This window comes from Amblyomma americanum, unplaced genomic scaffold (assembly GCF_052857255.1).
Source record: "Amblyomma americanum isolate KBUSLIRL-KWMA unplaced genomic scaffold, ASM5285725v1 scaffold_109, whole genome shotgun sequence".
NCBI lineage: Eukaryota > Metazoa > Arthropoda > Arachnida > Ixodida > Ixodidae > Amblyomma > Amblyomma americanum.
The window spans coordinates 9041-33090 of NW_027526581.1; the positions used below are offsets into that span (position 1 = coordinate 9041).

The window sequence follows — 24050 nt, forward strand, 5'->3', positions numbered from 1 at the left end:
CACCAGGTGGTCGAAACTGATAAGCAGCCTTCCACAATGAAGTCTTTCATAGCCGGTGTGTAACGCTGGGTGGCTATCTGTTGACAATACCTTTCAAACGTTTACCTGTTTGGTCACTTTTCCTATTCGGCACATGAAGTACTTTTTGGGCACACAAAACATGTAGATCACCTTATTACAATGTGTTCTCGAAAACACTGTGCTTCCATCATTCTTTGTAATCATATCTGCCTTCATAAAAACGTTTTGTGCGTTCCCGTCGCAAAATTGTGTTAGTATTCACAGGTTCACAAATTTTATAAGTTTATTCCTTCTAATTAGATGCTCGTGACTACGCTTGCGTTTGCATTTGACAAACTCTACGAAAACTCTTACGACGGCCACTAATTCAGTGGCTTACGTTCCAAAAGCTATTACTGGCGTTCTGTGAGGAACCTGGTCGTAATGGCAAGTGGCGCTGTCACTTTTCTTTTTTGTACGCGACGCAATAAATTCAAATTTATGTGTGTTTAGAGCGCTACAAAATGCACTTGACCATCAGAACCCAATCTAGACGCAGTGATACGACAATAAGTGAGCATATTCCACACCAGCTCTCTTAACTAAAATATGCATGTTGCCACACAATACATGCCCCTATCAAGACATGGTTGTGTCAATACTTGTCTATATCATGTGATGAAGTCATCGTTCTAACGCCTCAGATCCCTCCACACGTGGGGTGCAGCGCGCCTTCATGCCTTTGCACTCATTCGAAAAGAGTCAAATATCGTGTCAAGAATTCAACAAAAAATCTGCCAAAATATTTGTGTTCATTTTATTTAAGCCACTTCTTTTCGAGCACCATGGATATTTTGTCTTATTATATTCAAAGGTTCTTCTTTATCTTCTTATGAAAAGTCTTCATGTGCGTTGATATTTCAGAACACTTTCCATATAAGCAAGCCTGTAAAACACGAACTAATATTAGTAAATAAAAAAGCGCAATACTCACATCATTTCATTATCGGAAGCAAAGTTCAGGTAAAAACCTAGAACATTGTGCTGAAGAAGGCAACCGAAGAACCAGCAATATTTTTGTGCACAAGAATGTTTGTCTGGTCTTAATGGAGTTCACAACAGAAACACAAAACTTTTGCGATTTTCTGTAGTGAATGCTGTTGCTCATTTATATGCTTGATGTGTATATTCCTAAGCTGGAAACAGTGCATCCTGATTTACAGATGTTGTTGATCTTAAGAGCTACTGACCCCAGTGAGATGAAAACACATATACCCGCAGAGCTTCTCTGATAGCTAGATACGGCATCCACATGGCATTCCTGGTAATACTCCTCCCTCATAAGCATTTATTATGACTCACGCTTATGTGCTTTCCAGCGCGACACACAAACGCAGTAAACCATGCACCTCATGCCAATAGTATGGCCCTTAAAGTAGGCAAAGAGGTAGTGATCAATGAGTAGCCATGCTGTTTAGAAGAGAATAAATTTCATGATTGCTGTCGCTTTCTGTAAACCATTAAGCATCGCCTTCCTGTGCGAGAGATTAAAATAGATACTGCCAGCTTTTATTTTCAGGAACCGACGTTCTTAACGCACCTAAATTATCTTTCAATTGCGGAGAGATGTATGATTTGAAGAAAGATTAAAAATTTCGATGACCACACTTATGCAAAGGTCAGTTTTGTCTTTAAAAATGTTTTAACAGTGTTAAGCAATTTTAAATGTGTTACTCTGTTCAAGGTTTCAACTTGATACAGACAAGATAAAAAGAAATCCGAAGCGCACGGATTCTGCGCCCTGCACTGTTCGCACTTCTTTTCAACACGTCTGTACCTTATTGCTTAAAAAATAAGCTAGAGTGATACATGGTTGTACCAAGAATGACCGTAGCGTGTCATTATCACCACCTTTGTAAAACGAGATGAAAATAAATTGGAGTGGAGGGTGCAGGCATCGCGTTGTTCGCACTCCTTTTTATTGCTCCTGCAAAAATGTATATTGATGTTTACTATATTGGGGGGTTGATTCCAGATTTCGAGAGTATTCGAGGTCTCACCTTGATTTCTCCCTTTCCGTATATTTTTATATGAAGGGCACATATATCGATGCAACGTGGTGGCACAGCAAAATGGTTTGCTGAGCTAGATGGCAAGATTCGCAATTGTAAAACAGTGCAAAAAAAGCACGAACCGAAAGAAAGGAAGACACGAGACAAGTACTTGTCCAGTAACTTGCTCTCCTCTTGTGTGTCAATTCTTGAGCTTTTTGCCATACAAAGTAGTGCACTTCGGTGTTATGAAAACATTGCGGCTTTAAAGCTTAAACATGTACAGCACGAAAATTCGAAATGGGCACTTTTCGATCCCACAAATTTGATAGTTTTCTATCATTTCGATTGAGACAAAATTTTAGAGACTCAATCTTTTTTTCAGGCAATAAACGCAGATAGTTTTATTCGAATCAGATAAACTTTTTTGCAGCTGCCACTCCACGCGCCAAAACAAATTCAAACTTTGCTTGAGGACCGCCGCACTGCTGAAAGCAGTTATCTGTAACATTTGGAGGCAATTTAAATTCAGTACCAGTCCATAAAACGGTTCCTCGTTAATATTTGGTCCATTCTTCTAACGTGAGGTAAAAATTGTGCTTCTATGCCGGAAATTTTTTTACATGCATCTTGAATGTTCTCGGAATCGAAAATCTTCAAAATTTTGAAAATATTGATTTCCGGCTAAAACAGCTATTCTTCATTATGATTTGCTAGAAACATAATCACTACCTTAATTATCGAGGTATAGTAACGGGTTGCATATTCTCATTTTAAATTTTATGATAAACGCATAACGCAGGGTGCTTTTCAACGTATTTCTAACAATCGATATTGTTTCTCAGAAAAAGTTGCCGCAACTACCAAGACTTCGCCCTTACTGCATGTAGTTGCTATTTATACTGCCACACTGTAAGATTTCGAAAATATATTTTGGAGGGTTCTGTCTTGTTCTCAGCTCTATTTTATTATGTTGAAACGTTAATAAGTTGTCTACATAAAATAAGTTTCCCTGATTGCTCAATGTGAAGCGAAAAGATATCTCTGCATCCTAACTTCAAAGTTTTATGAAGATAGCCAACAGAGAGTGAAGCCAAAGAAAACATGCGAGAATATTTATTTATTGCAATTGTGCTGCTGATCAACTTAATATTCTATAGATTAAACTTCTTTTTCCTTAAAAACAACTGATTAGAGAGCAGCGGCCGGCTGTTGTTAGTTCCTTTGTAATATTTTATATATTTGTGTTTGTTTATTGAAGATATGAAGTTTTTGAGGTTGCTCGTTACTCAAAAAAATATTATTTGTGCGTTCAGAAGCTACGACATGTTGACAGAGAATCTTGAAACCTGTATTTACTAGGATACTTTTATTTAGGCCTTCACGTGACGTTAAGAGTCAAGGTGGCCACTATAAGTTTCATACTGAGAGTGTTGCCTTATGTATTTTCTTCTCCCAGGACAATGTTCGGTTATACAAAACCTCCTCACTAACGTCATCATGTTTGACCGTAATAGCTATGCTATTTGAAGATGTATTCATCAATATCTCTTCACCACGTAGCAATGAATATTAATTTAAGTGATTTAGACGAAGATGTGAGTAAAGTGCGACAAATCTCCGAAGACGTAAGTCATTTATGCGCACGCCTATGATTCAGCAAACTCATTTACAAAGTAATGGCCAAACTGTCTTGGCGTCTATGTGCCCCCAAATGGCACCGTATAAGGTCATCAAGTCCACAACTGCTCCCTTCGGTGGTTTAAGCTGCATACGATGTACTGTCTACATCTACTTTAGTCATGGCTAGATACTGAGCACGTCAATACTGCGCCCTTCCTTTGTTCTTTTCCACTTTTACATCTTGTCTTGAAAGTGTCAGTAGTTACTGCTTCTGAGGCCCAGATGGGTGGCATCATATGCCGATTGTCGCAGAGTTACTAGGAATCCCCTGGAACTTTGCGTTGTCTATTCCAGGGGTTCCAGGGGATAAAAAGCTGTACAGTATTTGCTTGCCAACCGCAAACGCCCCGGGAACCGCTTTTCTGTTACCGCGTATACCGAAACCTCAATATGACACTTAACAATGTGTTGGTGGTCCCGAAAGCTGCGTTTGTATAATTTGAAGCAACGTCGTCTGTATGTGATACAATTTTCGACATAGCGAGCATGCATTTGACGACTCTTGAAACAAAAGGTTCCAAATAATGACGATGCTGAGTTCTGAATTCTTTGATACGGCAGCGTCTGTAAGAACGATTACGTTAAGCCAACTTTTTGAATACTGAATTTTGAGCAATGTGAAAGCGCAAAATTGATAGAAGTATTGTTTCCTGAGGTTACATGTAGAACGATGTACTTTTTGTGACCTCCTTCAGCATGAGTCAAATATTTATCAGATAATCTGCTCTTTATAGCAGTTTGCATTAAACCCAATGTCGATGTTCCCTCTTCGCGCTGAAATTAATTTTTTTTTATGCTTCAAGTTGCATTTGAAGGGCAGGTTAATATTAGTAATGTTAATAGAAGGTACGTTAATTGGTGAATTAGATCATGATTTCACTTATTACGAACATGAGAAACAAAATGTAAAATTGTACTCTACCTTAGATTCAACAATTGTGTAATCTAAATTCGACCACTTGAATAGAGCCTGCTCCAATTACCAACTGTTAGTTCGAATCATTTGAAAAAAATAATGGGATATTAAAATTAGCATTTGTAGTATATGGTTTCAGAAGAAAAAATGCAGCAACTTCTTTCTATGCATTTCATATTTTTTCGTATCGTTTATAAAAATATCGACGCAGCTTTCTTTGCCAAATTAAACTTAGCCTTTTTTTACCTTTTATTTTCGAGAGATTTTATGATTCTTGCACCATGCGCCTGCATGTGTAACCAACGGCATTTTACTCAGGCTACTATTCGCGACATAGGAAGGCACAGGAAACGTCTCAGCATCCAGTATTGATTTTAACATGTCCCTTCATAGCCTTTATGATTGCCTTTTTTGAAATGCAGCCACAGCGCTGCGGCCACAGTGGTCATATCTCTGGATGTGGCGATTGTCGCAAAACAGAACATTAAAGTTCTTCATCCTATGCACCATGGCCAGATAAGTAATCTGTTCCTTCTCGGCGCCAAATTTACAGGTCTCATTCTGGGAACCCGAGGCCTGCGCATTGGCGGAATTGTTTTTCGGCATCGGACAGGAGTGTGACACAACCTCCAGCAGAACGCGTGCGCCGTTCCGCAATAGCCCACTGCTGCTTCTTCTGCACCTACGCCGGAAAACTGGCTGGCTCGAAAAATCGGAGAGAGGTCGCTAGACGTCTACGGACAGAAAGCATAGCCCAACCTGTAGAAGTGTTAAGAACGCGCACGTGTCACGGTTTCAGTTGATACTATAGAAGCTAGTGTTCGTGTTATAAGTGCTGGCTTTGTCTCCTAGGACTTAATTTAGCTCGGGTGCGACAAAAATGTTTTGGCCTGAGCGGAAAACCGTCGTCTGATATTGGATGCAGAGACTCGGAGTTTCTTTGGGTGGTGCAGTATTCAATGCAGAAATGGCGGTGCACGCCCAATCGACACACAAATTGAATCGTCGGCTAGGTTTCATGCTGATGTGTGGTGCTAACATCGACACCTGTCAGCACAGCGCCGGTAAATCTGTCACTCTTGATCAGATAGAAGACAAGTGCAGTGGTGTCTTCTGTTGTTTCTTGTGATATCATCTAGCTCCTTCTTCGGCTGTATGCGTACCAGTTCATTGCACTGATACCACCCTTGGCATGTTTAAGGCAAATGTAGAACCGGCTCATTCGACCTGCATTAAAATAATTACCTAGATCCTCTTGCCAAGATGTCCGCTCCTCATGCCTTGAAGTCATCATGGCATTATACCATGATGCCATGAAGTTGCGAAGGTCTCACCAGATTGTGCATAATGCGTTTTTCCTGAGCATGTAGTTATATCTGAAGACTTGAATTTTCTGTCATGCAGTCAAGCATTGATTTGAGAAACCTTAGATAAAACAACGGCAGAGTTAACCTAACAATACCAATGAATTCTCATACATGACAACTTGCTCTCAACGCTTGAGCGGCGTACTCTTTTGGCTATCCTTTTGCGACACTCTTCCGTGTTTACCTTTTGCCATCCAGAAGCGCACATTCCGGTTCCTCGTCTCGTAACCTCCGTAGGTTTGGCTTTGGCGCCTGAAATGCAATCTCACAAAATCCCAACCGAGTTTGACCGTTTGAATGGAGAGAACATGACTACTCCTGCGAGTCCTTGAGTAGCTCCTGTGATTCTTGTCCGGAAGGACGGCTCGCGGCGTTTTTTCGTTGATGACATTTGCTTGACTGCCGTCAATAGAAAACACGTATACCCCCTTTCACGCTTCGACAATTAAGTCGAATACCTATTTTCGGCCTCCTGCACTTGTTAGGTTGACCTCCGATAGGCGCATTTGCTAATTTATATGCACCCCGCTGACAAATAGAAAACTACGTTCATTACACCTAATGCCTTGATGTGCAATATGCGATACCATTCGGCCTTGTAAGTGTGCTCGCTACCTTTGACATATGTGTGAAGACTATTCTTCACGCTTTAAAATTGGAGATATGCATATGCAACCTCGAGATGTTTTCATTCTAGCAGACAGGTTCAGGAAGCACAGCGGCAGTTTAGTTCTTGCCCTGGATATATGGGCAAAGCTGGCCTTATGCTCGAATCTTATAAGTGATACGTTGGCGCACGCTAAGCGCTAGTCCTAGAACAGTTAGTAACAATGACGGCGTCATACCTGATCCTACCAACACCGCAGCTGTCGAGTTCTATAAGGAGCTCCAGTTTGTCAATGCGCTATAGAGTTTCTTGAGCTTCAAGGATAACTCTAGTTTGTGCAGGTTGGTTGCAGCAGGAGTGAGCGCTGGAGTGTCATTTCGTTGTTGGAATTTTACATGAACTAAACCGCTGTTCTGTATGAAGGAAACCTCTTTCTTCAGAAGAAAGGTATTTGCCTTCGCTCTTCTGTAGCGCCTGTTCTTTGTGACAGTTTTCTCTTCTTTGTAAAAGCCGACATCAGAGGCCACCTTTGTGATCCGCGCGTAGTTTTTGTACACCGGCATGTTAATGATTTCCTGCTTATTCTTAAGGATATTTGTGAGCATGAGTTAGAGGCTCTGGTCACAAGGACAATGTCCGTGTTCTCAGGCCGCAGACAATAACTGTTTTACAAAAGAGGTCCCGCTAAATGGCGAGCTTCGGTTCTTGGATCATAGGATATGGTTTCTTAAAGATGGCTTGTGCTGGATGCATAATCAACGTTCAAAGAAAATTTTGCGCCCCAGGACAGTGCTCATTCGAAGCTCGTGAAGCGGGCGATCGTTTCGAACTCTTTGGAAGCGGCTTTGAGCAAATCATGCCCCTATGTGTTCACGTCCAGTTTCAGCACTCAAGTTCAACGGTTAAAAGAAGCAGGATACCCCTCTTGTAGGCTTTCTTCCGTGTGCTAAGCCCTTCTGCAGAAGTTTAAGCAAAGCCTCAAAGCAGAGGTCCAGTTTCGCGCCGTCGTGTGGCTGTAATACAGTACATCCACAAGGTTTCGCACTACCTTAGAAAATTAGGAGGCAGATATAAGGTTCAGGTCGCATTCTCAGCCCCATGCAAGCTTTATATGCTTTGCGCCATGAATAACAGAAAAACAACCGGCTTGTACTGTAAAACATCAAGACAAGTTCACACAGTGCAGAAATCGTGTTGTTTACAAGATTTCCTTAAGCCGAGGGCTCATCTACTAGCCAGACAGGTCGATGTTTCAATGAGCGTGCGAGCGAGCACTGCCGACATCTGGGAAATAATGAAGAAAACTTCATACTGGATAACTGCAAAGCTTCCTGGAATTGCCGTCTTCAGTTGGAAAAAACTATCTTCTTAAGGAATAAGAAAGACAGATTCGAGAGAGCTGTGGTGAAAGCCTATTTTATCAGGAAAGAAGGGAGCAGATGCGTCAGCAAGTCATTCAATACGTTTAGCAACGATGAGGTCACTTTGATAGGAGTTTTGTAGGTTCTTCGTTTTGTCTTGCACTTCCTTGGGCATTGGGAGCTACTCTTTCTGACGATGTGCCGTTGTGTGCGCGTATTTTTGTTCGCATTTTATGCCTTTGACGCAGACTATAGTCCCAGTTTTTTTTTCACTTTTTTCACTTTTTTTCATGTACCTTGTTGGGGATCGGATATCATTCATGTGGTGGCTGGTTCATCGGTTCCAGTGTTACATGTTTTTCCACTCATCACGCCTTTCGCCTTTTGTACCTTTCACGCTGCATTCGTCTTAAATCTTCATTCTTTTCATTTTTCCGACGTTTATTTTTGGTCACCTGGTATCACTCCTCAAGCGGTTGTATAGTTTTCGGTTGTTAAGGGTTTGCGTGGCCAGGATCGTGTGACATTCATACTGATGCAGAGCAGTTTGTTACATTTTTCTTCACGTCGTTTGGGATTGTCTTCCGGGAGGCCACGCTAAAACGTGTTACGTGGTTACATATCGTGCTTCATATGTTAGATCGCTTTCAATGATCTGTTGTACGGCTTGTGTTGGCTTCATGACTTTGCGAATGCGTCATTGCATGGATGTTACGGCGCGTTGGCTTAGAAGGGGAAGGTTTTACGCGAAATAAAATTCAGTTGTATGTTGTCGTTGGTCAGGTCGTGTTTGTGTCTCTTTCATCCCCGTATTTTGCGGAGTTTTCTATTTGAATTCTTGGGCCTGTGCTAATGCTTTCGCCTCTTTATCTCTTCTCTGGCAAAGCGCATTCTCTGATATCGTATCCTTCACAAAGATATGGCTTTCAAGTGCACCTTTGAGTGCGACTCTGCCTTCAGCCAGCTGAAATTTTTCTCATGTTGCACCCTGTGCTTCCACGCTACAATCCTTCCGCCCCACAGATATTCATACCGTCGCACGTGATGTTGGATTCGAAGCAGTTCGCTCGTCCAACGCTGGTAAACAAAGAGCACGTTCCTTCGTAAGGGTCGTTCCTTCAGTAACTCAGAGCGTAATTATACGGTAACAAAGGAACAATGGTTTTCAGTCGTCTACAGTAAGCACCGTTTTCTGTTGCTGTATGCGGGCGCCGTTCACCATCTTCCCTGACCACCATATCCTCTGTTGGATTGTAAAGCTCTGTGTGCCCAGCGGGGGCTTTGCACGATGGGCTCTCAGGCTTCAAAAGTGTGACTACACAGTTCGTTATAGGAGTGGTGAACGGTACGCTGACACCGATTCCCTTTCGCGCCTACCACGTGCTGAGATTGAGTGTGAAGTCAATAATTTTTTCCACTTCATCGCGTGAGCTTCACTGGCTTTTCCCGACATCGTCGTAGTCAAGGAGGAAAAACAGAGAAATTCCTCTCTATGGTCTCTCTTGCGACAGGTGAGGATCCCTTTTCGTGTGCTTGTCTGTATGTTGTAGAAAAACTACTCTTCTACGTTCAACTCTTTCGTTGTGGTTGCTCAAGAGAACCTATACAACTCCATCTTGCAGCCCATGCACGGCGGCGAAACACCTTGAAATCTGGGATAGGCGCGAATGTTCTACCGTGCGCAGACACACTTCTATTGGGCAGAACTGCGAGCCACCATGGAGAAGTGCCTCACCAGCTGGACTGAGTCTCAAAAATATAAGCGCCCTTGTTGCACTCAGCAAGCATCACCCGGTGACACCTCCCGGAACAACGTTCGTAGACCTGCCACTGATCTTCAGTTTCCATTTCCAAAATCCTATGTGAGAACCGCTGGATGGTGTATTCCGTCCAATACGTTACTGAGTATTGCGAAACGGAAGCACTACTATCCCGGCATACCATGGTATATCATGATCTACCTAAGCCACAGCCTTCTATTATGCTTCGATTCAAAGTTCTTCGCTATAGATCTCAACGAGTTATCATCAACAACTATGGCGGATATTTCACCCATCATTTCATTTGCCATCTCTGCCAATAGCTTTACGAGGGTCCCGGTTCGAGCAGTCTTAATGCCATAGGTAGCATAAGAGGGTTGTTTGAGAGCTTCCACAGTCACCGTTATATAACGTTCCACGTTACGCTCGCGTTAAATACAGGACGAGAGTAGCAGATTGGACAGCCGCGACCGCAGCTCAGTTGGTAGAGCACCCGTTGCGATATTCTGATGTCGTGGGTTCGGATCCCACCGGCGACATGGATGTTTTTCTGCTGCTTTACAAGCAGTTGTCTTAAAGCGACAGATTAATCGAAATATTATTCTCCCAACGATCTGCACTGCAAATTAAAGAAAAAAGAAAATAGAGACATTGTGCTTGGTTTCGGTTAATGTTGACCTTGTCTGTATGTAAATACAGCCGAAGCGAAATTCCGGGGTATTGGGTTCGAATACCACCGATGGCATGGTTGTTTTTCTGATGTTTTATAATTAATTTCCTTTTAGCCACCGATTAACTCAAGTATTATTATTCTTTTTTTTCAGCACTACTGACGGCTACTTCATATATATATATATATATATATATATATATATATATATAACAAAGGACATGCAACGTCCGCCGCTATGGACGAGGGTAGCGCTGGTGAACACTCTCAAGGTTCGCTTACACCCAATAAACATAAATACCCAGGAGAGCAGCAGATTGGACAGTCGTCGCCGTAGCTCAGTTGGTAAGAGCACCGGACGCGATACTCGGAGGTCGTGGGTTCGGATCCCACCGGCGGCATGGTTATTTTTCTGCTGTTTTATCAGTAATCTTCTTTATGCGATAGAATAATTTAAGTATTATTATCCGACTGATTAAAGCTACACATAAAAAAAATTAAAAACATTCCCCTATTCATCTCGGTTTCGATAACTGTTAGCTCCCTTCATATGTTTGTAAAAAATGAGTCCCTCATTTCCGTAACCTTGACGGCTAATCGCTTAACGATGGCCTCGGTTCTGGCAGTCTTGATGCCATAGGAAGCATAAGAGGGCTCTCGCACAGTTTCCGCTCTCGCCGTTAGATGACCTTCCACGTCACACTCGCGGTAATACAGGACGAGCTACGTCCGCCGCTATGGACGAGTGTGGCGCTGGTGAATACTCTCAAGGTTCGCTTACTCACAATAAATATATAATACCCACGAGAGCAGCAGATTGGACAGGTGTCGCCGTAGCTCAGTTGGTAAGAGCACCGGACGCGATACTCGGAGGTCGTGCGTTCGGATCCCACCTGCGGCATGGTTGTTGTTTTTGCTGCTTTATATGTAATCTTCTTTAAGCTATATATTAATTTAAGTAATATTATGCCACTGATTAGCTCTACACATAAAAAAATTAAAAACATTCCCCTGTATACCTTAGTTTCGGTGACTGTTGGCTCCCTTCTTATGTTTGTCAAAAACGAGTCCCTCATGTCCTTAACCTTGTCTTATATATATATATATATATATATATATATATATATATATATATATATATATATATATATATATATATATATATATATATATTTATATACTTGGCACTTGGCATTACTTGGCACTTGAAGGAGCGAGGTAGACGACGTTTACGCTCGGATGCGTGCTGCTGGTCATGGCAATCTTTTTAAAAGCACCGTTTGCGTCTCCCTACGTCGTTGGTCGACGACATGCACGCTAAACCAAAAGATAACTTTGATGCTGATCCCCAACGCTTGAAAACAACCTCCATCCACAAGGAATGTCGCCGCTTGCGAGGCCTGGAACCTGTGTTTCAGCCAATGATGAAGCTGGTGCGTGCCATGAAAACTGCTACTGGCATCCAGACAGGTCAGCATTAAAGCGCTGTCCCTCCGGTTCTAGTCCTTACACCTCGCTCACCGGCATCCTTCTACGGCAATACATTCGAGGACGTCGAAGGCTGCTTGGGCAGCTTTTACTGTGCGGCCGCTTTCAACCAGTGGGACTTGAGCGAAAGCTGCGAAAAGTGTATTTTGCGTTTCAAGACTCGGAAAAGACGTGGCTCGAGAACCATGAGGCTTTCCTCAACAACTGGGAAGCGTTCCATGGTGAGTTGCTCACCACCTTCAGCCAAAACGAACCAAAAGAAAATGCCAAAATCGCTCTTCGCTCCATGTCACAGCAGTGAACGAAAGCGTCGCCATGTTTATAGAAAAAATGAGGCGCCTCTTCAATCGTGCTGACCCTGCCATGCCTGAAGCAACAAAGGTACGCCCCCTCATGTGTAGTGAAGGAGCAGCTCTTCACTGGCCTCATACGCGACCCTCCTAGAATCATCGCTGACTTCACCTTAGAAGCCACGGCTATGGAATGTTCCGTGGAGGAATGCAGTGCGACGTACGGTCGTCAGGGAAGTGTTGCAACGACCAACTACAGTGCGTCAGTTCCAGTCGCCGGCAACGAGGCGCTTCGGAAGCTTGTTCGGAGTGTGGTTCAAGAAGAACTGTGCAACCTCTGCTTAGATGCTCCATCTCCCCGTGTTGGAGCTGTAGCCGATGACGTTCGTGACGAAATTCGGCAAGCGGTGCCGCCACCACAGGCACCATAGCCGGAGCCGTACACCATCAGCTACAGCGAAGCCCTACGGACACCACAGCCGGAGGCGTACATCATGAGCTACAGCGAAACCCTAAGGAAACCTGCGTCGGCGCCGCATGCATACAGTCCTGCAGCTGAACTAATGCAGGGGCACCTTACCCAGTCGAGCTGCGTGACCCGCGCCCGGTTCTACGTAAAGCGGACGTGTGGCGCACACCCAGCAACCAGCCGCTCTGCAACTACTGCGGGAAGCCAAGTCATGTCCCCCGGAACTGCCCATACCGGCGTATGGGCTTAAGAGGTTTTCCACGGAGCGCACCTCGACCAGCTATGAGAGACTGCGGAACATTCAACAGTACCTGGCCAATCATGTGCTTCCCTCAACGCCTCCACGATGTCAGTGTAGGTCGCCGTCTCCAAGACAGGTTCCTTCGCCCAGTCATGCGTCATCCTTTGGCTAATTCAGAGGGACGTCCCCCACAAGAAAAAATGAAGACGGCGTCGTCCTGTTGTAAGACCGCCGCTTCCGCAGAGAGTGAACAGCCTCCATCCGACGATTTGATGCGACGAACCGAAAACGGATGACCCCACTCGCCCACCTCAAAGACGATTTCACCGTCGACCTCAAACACGATACTCACCGACCCCGCAGACCCACCGACGGCCACATCTAAGACCACACCGACAACCTCACTGACTACCGAAGCGACGACACCATCGACGACGCCACCGAAGACTTCAAGAACGAGTTGTAAAAGAATTGTTTGCACAGCGCGGAAATTCTTGTTGCCGGCGACACCTATGACATGTCAGCACTCGCGGATACCGAAACCGACATTTCTGTCATGAGCAGCCAGCTAGCCACGACCCTCAGAAAGGTTCCAACACCTGGTTGCCATGTAGTAACACCGATTGGCATCTGCACCTGCCGAATAAATAACTGCGGTGCAACTTTCATTGCTACGAGAGTGCTCCAAAGAACTAATTCTCGGAAAGAGCTTCCTTGGGGAACACGGTAGGAGGAAAGTTGCAAAAAAATTGATTTTTTGTTTTTTTCGATATTTGGAATTCCCAACCTTTCCTCCAGCCACCACGGTGGCTCAATGGTTATGGCGCTCGACTGCTGGTCTTGAAGACGTGGGTTCAATCCCGGCCGCGGCGGTCGAATTTCGATGGAGGCGAAATTCTAGAGACCCGTGTACAGTGCGATGTCAGTGCACGTTAAAGAATCCCAGGTGGTCGAAATTTCCGAGTCCTTCCCTACGGCGTTCCTCATTGCTTGAGTCACTTTGGGACGTTAAACCCTGATAAACCAAACCACCCTTTCCTCCACAATTTACAATGGGTCACTTGCATGTACAGAATTATTAACCCCAAAAATTGATATTTTCTGGAACCTATAGGTGATGACCGACTATTCCTTCTCTCACACCTATGCGATATCTGTGCGGCTCCTATGTTGAAAACAAAATGAAAAAGCGCCTGTTTTCTCCATGTTTAGCAGAACAGTTATTGCTCGTCTGCCAACAGCAATAAGTACCTAGCGTTTTGTTTTTAGTCAAAACGATCATCAGACGCTGCCGGTATCACTCGCAATGCGCATTGTTTTGCTTTTCTTTCGGTTTGATTTCACAGCCAAAATCGATTTTTTTATTGCTTTGAGGCTCGATTTTAAGCGTTCGTGATATGACGAAGACGAAGAAGTTATTTCAAAACCGTCGCTATTTGAAATTCCAAACCTTCGATATTTGGAATTCCCAACCTTCGATATTTGAAATTTTGAATTGAGAAGAAGAAGAGTCAGAATTTTTGCAGAGTGCTCGTATTTTGAGAGAGATGGATAATTTATCGTTGTTGGAAGCGAAGAGCCTGCTGGTGCTTGGCTGAGAGTTCATCTGCGGCTTCCTGCTGGTGCCTGAGTGCTCATCTCTGATGAGGCCGGTCTGTGTGGGGGGTTTAGCCAGGTCTAAGGTTTAGTCTGTAGGCGCGGTTATTGTGCACTTCAGAGCGCGGTTGGCTCAGGTATGTCGCTGACCTCCCCGGGCGGAGGTTAGGCAGCTTGGTCTGCCAGCTTGCCCACCAAAAGCTTGCCGCTGAACCTTTTTCAGAAAAATAGGATTGACGTCGTGCCTGTGGCTCTTGTGCCGATCTGTGAGGGAATGATCAAGATGAAAATCTCTAAGGTTCTTCAGTAGGAGCTAAGGTCTCTAATTGCCAACTACGTCCAGATCTGTCAGGTGCGACCGTTTGGCCTTAGAGGCATTGTTTTCAAGTCCTCTGACATTGCTTGCGTCACAGACCCACTCCAGTGCATAATTTTTCACTCATTAGTGGTGAAAGCATTCTTCCCTGAACAACTCGCGTGCTGCAAAGGTAATGTTCGTGGAGGGGACCCAGCAACTTCCCCGCAGGAAATACTGGAGGAGTTTTAGGATGCAAGTGTGGGGGCTCTTTCTTTCTAGCGGTGCAGTAGAGAAATAAATGAAGTGCGAGTAGAGACAGAATCAGTTATAACTACACTTGCTGGCTCCAGCTGTCCTTCTGAGCTCAAGGTCTGGTCAATGGTGTATCGTGTGGATCCTCTGAAACCCTGTCCACTTCAATGCACTAACGGTTGGCGGTTGGGTCACAGTGGTAAAACGTATAAATTGGCAACCCGCTGCCGTGTTTATGGATAAGGGCGTTCGGATGACAGCTGCGCCTCTGATCAGCCCCAGGGTTGCCTCTGCAAGTCGAAACACTCAGCTGATGATGTCAATTCTTCGAAGCGAGCTGACGAACAAAGCCTGCTAGATATAATTCAGGCGAAGCGATGCCCGAGAGCAGATGCATATTGCCACCTGGTGTTCTCAGGTGGCGCTGAAGTGTCTTCGAAGACGCTGAAGTGTCTCGCGCTGGCTGGCTGGCTGCTTGCTGTATTCTGCTGGTTAGCGACCTGTCTCCCTGTTTTCCGTTACATATTTTGGTGGAGGTGCTGGGTCACGATGCTTGTCACGATGAGCCGACCTCCGGCCACTTGGGCTTTGCCCGCGCACTTGCACGCGTGCGCCAGGCGTATTATTGGCCCAAACTTTCTCACGCCGTCCAGCGTTACGTCAGAGGCTGCCGCGATTGCCAACGTCGTAAGGCGCCTCCTCTCAAGCCAGCGGGCTTGCTCCAACCTATTGAACCCCCTCGGACGCCTTTTTGATCAAGTCGGCATCGATCTTCTGGGCCCATTCCCTGTGTCATCGGCCAGTCATAAATGGATCATAGTCGCGACCGACTATTTAACAAGGTATGCGGAAACTAAAGCGGTGCAGCGCGGTACGTCATCTGAGATCGCCCAGTTTTTTATGCAACAAATCGTGCTGCGTCATGGCGCACCGTCCCACGTAATCACTGATCGAGGTACGGCGTTTACGGCACAGCTCATGCGCGACGTGTTCGAGCTCAGTCACACGAACCATCGCAAAACTACTGCCTATCACCCACAGACGAACGGGCTCACAGAGAGACTCAACAGAACGATCGCCGACATGATCGCAATGTACATAGACTCGCAGCACAAAACCTGAGACGAGATTCTCCCGTACGTCACATACGCTTACAACACGGCCACCCAGGAGACGACCCGATTTACACCATTTCGTCTGGTCTACGGACGTGACGTTCAGACGATGCTGGATGCAATGCTTCCATGCAGCACTGATGACCACCCACTCACGCCAGACGCCGAGCAGTTCGCTCAGCGCGCCGAGGAAGCACGTCAACTTGCCCGTCTTCACATTCAGCGGCAGCAGGGCACGGATGCGCGCCGCTACAACCTCCGTCATCGGCACGTCGAATACCATCCGGGAGACCAAGTTTGGGTGTGGACCCTGGTACGCCGCCCAGGCTTGTCTGAAAAACTGATGTGCCGTTACTTTGGACCGTACCGAGTTTTGCGCCCCGTCACCGAAGTGACCTACGAAGTTCTTCCTGACGGGACTGTGCAGCCTCAGCGTCGTCCACCCCGCTCTGAGGTTGTGCACGTTGTCCGCATGAAACCCTACTTCACGCGGTAATGGATAGTACGCTCAGTGTTCTGCTAGTTTTCGCGTGGGACACCTTCGCCCACCTCCCTTGTACATTTTTGTGTGCTTGTGCTGTTTTTTTTTCCTCTTTCCACTGCCCATACTGCAACCCCGCTTTTGTTTTTCTTTTTTTTTGGAGGGGGAGTAATGCCACCTGGTGTTCTCAGGTGGCGCTGAAGTGTCTTCGAAGACGTTGAAGTGTCTCGCGCTGGCTGGCTGGCTGCTTGCTGTATTCTGCTGGTTAGCGACCTGTCTCCCTGTTTTCCGTTACAATATGCACTACTGTATCGGAATAATAATACATATGCCAGCCGTGCGCGAGGCACTGTTGCAGATATAGTCCAGTTTGTCTATTTCGATAGTGACATCAGTTGAGTAGGCTCGTTCTGTGGTGGTCGAGCGAATGCTCGACCACCACAGAATGCTCTCACCGAATGCTCGCGATTTAACTGAGGCTTTATCTCAACTTGTTGCAAGCCAATCTCTGCCCTCTCGATCATCTGTTTCGGCGAAGACGCCTGCATCGCTCCCAAATTGTGCTGCTAGTAAGAGTCACTCCATGTCGCTTCCTGACACATCCTTAGTGCCGCCTGCCAACAGCGCTCCTGGCAGTGCCACTTACGTAGATATCTGTAACACAGATGTTGAAATCCTCCGTCCTTCCCAGAAGCGTCGAGCTTCTGCCTCACCCTCGAAGTCAGCGGTTCCGCAAATCAAAGCAAAGAAAGGATCCCCCACAGTAACCCCCCAGACTGATGTGCTGAAGGAGGTTGTTGCTGCCTCTTTCATAGTCAATAATCATGGCGAGGCTAAAATTTCTGCAATGGAATTGTCGTTCTATACTCTCTTCTGTCAAGGATATTGAACTACTTCTTCATAAATATCATCCAGATATTATGATTTTGCGACAAACGTGGCTCACTCCACTTAAATCATTTTCAATAAAAAAATTTTGTGTTTCCAGGTTAGGTCGCAATAAGTGCAGGGGTGGTGGGTTAATAACTATAATCTCTACAAAAATACGTCACCGGGCATCAGTCTCGCAGAAAGTTATGATCCCTGACTGTGAGTTGGCGGCTGAAATCTCTCTTCCACAGTGCGCCATTGGTAACGTCTACTTTCATATAGGTGTTCACAGGGCAGACTGTTTGAATACCTTACTGAGCGGCGCAAACAGCACAGCCATCACAGGGGATAATATTTCGCACCACAGTGCCTGGGGTAGTCGTTCTGACTCTTGCGGCCAGCTTCTCTGGTCATGGATATCTATGAATGCAGTGCGCTGCTGCAATTCTGGACCAGTAACCTTTATGCGAGAAGTTTTCCAAGCAGCACAGGTCATCGGCCCAATATTGAAACAGGATGGTGCCATCCTGGTCTTTTGTAAGGCCGGCCTTTGCCAATACGGCTCCAATGTTTGGCCAATTGTGCTGCTTGGGTTCTAGCTCAGGCATAGATTTAACATTAGCACCTCGTGGGGCTGGGGTATCTGCATGGTCAACAGTAGACTGAGGTACATCTAGGGACCACTTTCCAATAACCTTTACTATTATATCCTCTCCTGTCAGAAAAGGTGGTGCATCCATAAAGTGTAAACCACAAAACGTATAAAAAATTGATATCTGCCTCGCTTCTCTTCATAGTTAGCTCAGGCCGAGCAGAAAGAGCTCAGCGAACAATTTCTTTTCTGCAACATGCTGCTGAGAGCTCTGTATTCTCTGTGTACGCTACTGCCCCTGCCAGACAGCCCTCTCCTTGATGGACGGAGGAGTGTGAGAAAGAATATCGTGGTAGAAAACCAGCATGGAAAAGCTTTTCCTGTATTCAGAGCCCAGCTAATTGAATAAATTATAAGTTCTACTCTGCATCTTTCAAAATGAATATTAAAAAGTAAATGATTATTATAATCAAAATTTAAACACGTATCTCTCTAAACCCCTGAATAAGAAAGCTCCATATAGATTCATGTCGCAGAATAACAACTCTGCGGCATCCAACCGCATAAAGTCAATGGTTTTGTCTCTGCAGGAAGCTAAGCAAAACCTTGAACGTATCGTTCAGGGGCTTGCTTTGCGTTTTCAAGTGTACAACGCGGAAAGTTTGCACACTCTATACCCCAGCTCGGTCTATTCTGAGGTCGACGTGTCGCAGCTCCTTCCAATTGTTTCCTCCATGCAGTCTGCTTCCCTGGGATCTGATGCGATTACTGTGTGCATGTTAGATTTTAGCGCAAGACTTTCCAACTCACCTTATGAATACTGTAAGTGCGTCATTGGAAAACTCTTGGATTCCTCACGGGTGGAAAATGGCAAAAATAATTTTACTTTTCAAAAATACAGAGAACGGATACCAATTAGACAATATTCGGCCGATTGCTTTAACCTCAAATTTAATGAAGCTAATAGAAAGAGTAGTACACAGCTCCCTCACAGAGCACGTTCATTACGCAAACAGCCTCAAATCCGAACAGATTGGCTTTCGTCGCGCTTGTTCCATATGGTCCGCGCATGTGGACCTCGAGAGCCGAATACGACTCTCAATGCCCAAAGAAAAGTTGCGGAATTGGTGACGCTTGATGGTGCTAAGGCCTATGAAAGCGTTGAGCACAGGGTCCTTATTAACAACTTTTCTCAGCTACATCCACCGCACTACATCTATGCTTGGATTTTTGAATTTTTGAAAGATAGATTTTTCTTCTGTAGAGACGCATATTTCTATTCTAATACCTATGTTCAATCAAGAGGTGCGCCGCAAGGATCTGTTCTGTCTCCACTGCTTTTGAGCATATTGGTTCGCGACATACCCAATCATCCAAACAATACAGTTTATGTATATGCAGATGATATAGCTTTTTTCGCATCAGCGAAGGATATTCATGCACTCTACGAGTATTTTCAGGCGTACCTGAATACTAATGAAGTCTGGTTGAACGAAATTAATTTATCACTTGATGTCAGCAAATATGGCGTGCTGGTATTTCTGCCCGAAACTCCTTTGTAAATCTCGCTAGTCTACCACTTCACTCCAATTCCGCAGGTGGAGTGGGTTTAATACCTAGGCGTTACCTATGACCAAAGTTTGGACTTGTTAACAATAATGTTATTAAAGGGGAACGTGCTAAGGCCGGTTGACACGAGTTGGCATAAAAAGTTTTACATGCGTTGCGACAAGTTACTGTTGCTCTATAAGGCTAATATGAGACCGATTCTTGAATTTGTTGGCGTCTTGTTCTCTGTTAGCGCAAACTACAAGCTGCAGCCATTAGCTTTACCGGAAATGCGTGCCCTAGTGCTATGCCTCGGGCTCCAAAAGTCAGGTTCAAACGCTGTCTTTTATCTTGTAGCACGTATCCCCGATCTCTTTTCCCGCTTCCAACTTCTAACAGTGCGTACTTTCCTCGGGTCCTTTGACCCGGCCCCCAGCGCTGGTATTCCTATTTTTCTATTCCAACCACGCCTGTTTTTCACTTATCATTGGCCACGCTGTCAGCTTCCGCTAGTTAGGTTCACGCAGAATCTGTTAGCCCCGCTTCAGGTTGATCTGATCTCCTTGCAACAAGTTGCAGATACCCGGGCTGACCCCGTCTTCCATTACAACCGCAATTTCCCGTCCCATGCGAAGCATATGCCCAGAAATATTCTAAATGGTCTTCTTTCTGGACACCTACAGAATTTTTCTCATTATACTGTTATCTCTATTGATGCCTCCGGCAGCTGTGAGAAGGTGACGATTGGGATATATTCCCAGGAGCTGGCTTGGAGCTATTCCGTTCGTATCCATAATTACAATTCTATATTCTTCACAGAGTTTTTGGCATTGGTTTGGCTCTTCTCAAACTTTCTAGGCATTAGGCACGGGTCCGTATTCTTGCAGACTGCCTTTCAGTTGTAGTCTCTCTGTAAAATTTTGAAAAATCTTTATTGAATCATCCGCTGAGATTTTTTGTTCCGCGCACAGTGCGTGAGATCCGCTTTGTCTGGCTACCTGTGCCTTCAGGCGTCTATTTTAACGAGGTGGCTGATTTATTGGGAAGGTCACCTCTCGGCGCTCCTGTAATCTATCCCTTTCTTGTCCTCATTCTGTTAGAAACATCACGTCTCTGGAGTTTTCATCTTTCAGCCAGCTTGAGAGATCCATTGCCTAAAACCGTAGATTTTCACCACTTAAAGTACCCATGGAATAACCGGTGGTGTAAATCAGGGCTCTATGAGGTGTCAATGAGATTTCTGCGACGCAGAATTCCTGACTTAATCTGTACTTATGCAGATGTACTTTCGCTGTGACAAACCTTTGTGAATCATGAGGGCAAGATAAAACAATAAATCATTTTCTCCTCTCTTGCCGGCGGTTCGCCTTTCATAGAAAGCAGTATTTGCAGGTCCCTTTTTCGAGGCTAAGACTCCGTCTCTCTCTTCCAGTTCTCTCGTTCGGTGCGAGCGCAAAGGAATTCCCGTTAAGCAGTGTTTGCGGTTACCTTCATGATTACATTATTGCAACTCATCGATTACATTGTTAGCTGTATAGAAAATGTTGTCGCATGTCCAAAAATGCTTCATTTTATTCCTGGCAACTCATATTTCTTTATATCATTTGAATTCTCCAATTTTTATTTTGATTCAATCTTCTCACGTCTATTTTTCTGCGCGCTAATTACTCAATGGCATTTTCTACTGTACCTTGGCCAATCCCCCTGTGTGGGTATGTGCCATGCTTACTAAGGAGAAGAAGAAGAAGAAGAAAGAAAAGCGTCGCCTTCACGGGAACCAGCATCCTTCACGGGAATCGCGGCAATCAGTTGCCTCGTATTTCAAGTCATTAACGGGAATCAGTTTCCATCGTATTTGAGGCAACAACCAGAACAATCAGCATAAGTTTGTTCCTCATGGCACCAAGGCCCCGCAACACATTCCGACGCCGTACGCAGCGGCCGCCACGTGCGTGTCTTCAAAGCTGTCGCACTCAGAAGCACGCATAGAGGACATAAAGGCAAGTATTTGTGACCGTAGCTATGCACTGATTGACGTTGACATGCTGTCGTGTGCAATCGTTGAAAGCTGTGGTAGTGAAGTGTGCGGTGGGGACTTGCAGCCGCTCGAAAACGCAGCACGAAGAGTTGGCGTTGCTTGCACTTACACTCTCAACTGCGTAAGGTGCTCTTCTTCACATCAATTCCAGACGCCAAAAAGGACAATGCCGGGCCTCTGTGAAGTCAACGTGAGGATTGTGCATTCCTTGCAATGCATAGCAAACGGTGCAGCTGCTGAGACAACTTTGTGTGCTTTGCTAAACCTCCCGAAACTCCCCATAAAAATTTCGTGGTACAATGCGGAACTGCTCACGCATGTCACTGTCGCCGCAGAAGAATCACTGAGACGTGCCGCAAAAGAAGCAGTTGAGCTGAAAGACAAGAATAAAGATATCGTTGTTGCTTTTGACGTAAGCTGGCAGAAGCGCGGGCACACCTCAAATAATGGCATAGTGCCTGCCACCAGTGTTGACTCCGGAAAGGTTCTCGACGTGGAAGTGATGACAAAGCTTCGTTATGTGAGCGTGTCTAAAGACACTTCTGATATGGATCAAGAGCATAAATGCCAGCGGAACAATGAAGATGCTAGTGGTGGCATGGAGACCGCAGGAGCATTGTGTACATTCCGAAGTCAGGAGCTATATGGTGTTGAATACGTAAGTTACCTAGGTGATGGTGACAGCAAAGGGCTCCTCGCAGTGCAAGCAGCGAAACCGTATAGGAATCGGGTCCAGATATGCAAACTGGAATGTATTGCTCATGTCTAAAAGAGAATGGGTACCCGTTTGCGAAAGCTGAAAAAATAAATGAAGGGGAACACGCTGTCCGATAGCAAATCAATCTCTGGTCGGGAGCGCTTGACTGATGCATTGATCGACAAAATTCAGACGACTTATGTCTATGCCGTCAGAAGGCTTGTTCGCTGCTTCGATGACATGCGAAGCCGTGTGGGCCATATATTTTAACAAGGCATCCACTGATATACATCCATCTGACGGTCTCTGTCCAAAGGCACTCGACACTTGGTGCCATCTGCACGAGAGTGAGATGAATGGCGAGCCGTACTTCCTAAGGAATACCTCCCACCAGCAGCCCTTGAAGCTGTGAAGCCAATCTTCCAGCAGCTTTCAAAACCTGAGCTTCTGAAACAATGCCTCCATGGAAAGGCTCAGAACGCGAATGAGTCTTTCAACAATGTCTTCTTGGAGTGCACCCCAAGGAATGTGTTCGTTGGTCTCGAGGTACTGAAAATAGCCACCATGGATGATGTCCAAACGTTCAACGATGGTAACATTGCGAGAGCTGACATTTTTAGAGCGTTTGGAGTTTCCCAAGCATGCTTCACTGTATTATGGCTGCGAGACGCTGACCGGAAACGTCTGTACTTTGCGTACAGGGCTGCACAGCTGGTTACAAAGGACGCTCGAAAAGCAAGGCAGCAAACGAAGAAGAGAAAGATTGACTCTGGAGATGACTACGGGGCTGTCGGCTATTGATCTGATACATTCGCATGCATTCAAAAAGTGCAAGGTTGGGATAAAGTGGTTTTATTCACTTCAAAACGACTTAAATCGAAATGTCAATTTTCGCAACGCGTGCCCCTTTGCCCTAGAACCGCAATAGCTGGAAACATCGTTTTTTTTTAAAGTTATTGCAACGTAAGGGAAATTCTTGTGAACCTAAATTCTAAAAATTAGTTGAAGCAATTTTGTTTCATAAGCTATTTATTGGCAATTTCGACCTGAAAGAGGAGTAGGTTCGCTAAACACAAGAATTAAAAAACCTCTTATTGTTACATAATACTTCAAGTTCCGTAAAAAGGGCTTAGAGAGCTTATTTCAGCGATATCATTATGATTGTCCTAACCTCAACATATCCTGAGAAAACGGGTCACAAACATAGGCTAAAATAGATGGGAAGTATAGGGCCTACCCTGTCATCAATCTGTAATCAACCTGCAATAGCAATTGGCATTGTTTTCGACACAGCTAGTTGTTGCTACCGACCCTAAGTCACACAGTGCAGCACTACGCATCTCTGACGACCACATAACGGTACTGCCGAGATCAAGCAAGTTTGTCACAGTCAAGTGTGATACAAGCTTCGGCACTCGGGGCATTGCCAAAGCGAATATGAAGCTGCTACTGTCTCGGCAAGTTTACATTCTGGCGCCCTTGTTGACTTTGTTCACATGCGCAGAGAGCTCTTGGCGACCAAATTTAGTTGCAAAACCCAAAACTTGACGAAGAACACAGTGATTGCCCATTTTGAAGATCTTGCCGAGCATGCTAGCTAATGTGCGTTATCCACAACGGACGCCGGAGAAGCGGAACAGGACACGGCATCAGCCATTAA

The 24050-nt window shown here is 45.1% G+C and overlaps 1 protein-coding gene across 1 annotated transcript in view; it reads right to left on the bottom strand.

The window, feature by feature from the left end:
* Window positions 1–868: 868 nt before the first annotated feature.
* The window catches only part of LOC144112427 (venom metalloproteinase antarease TserMP_A-like), a 112167-nt gene continuing 88985 nt past the window's right edge, over window positions 869–24050 (bottom strand). Inside the window, exon 13 of the mRNA XM_077645261.1 lies at window positions 869–946. Within this exon, the coding sequence (XP_077501387.1) occupies window positions 869–946 (78 nt within the window). The remainder of the gene's footprint in view (window positions 947–24050) is intronic.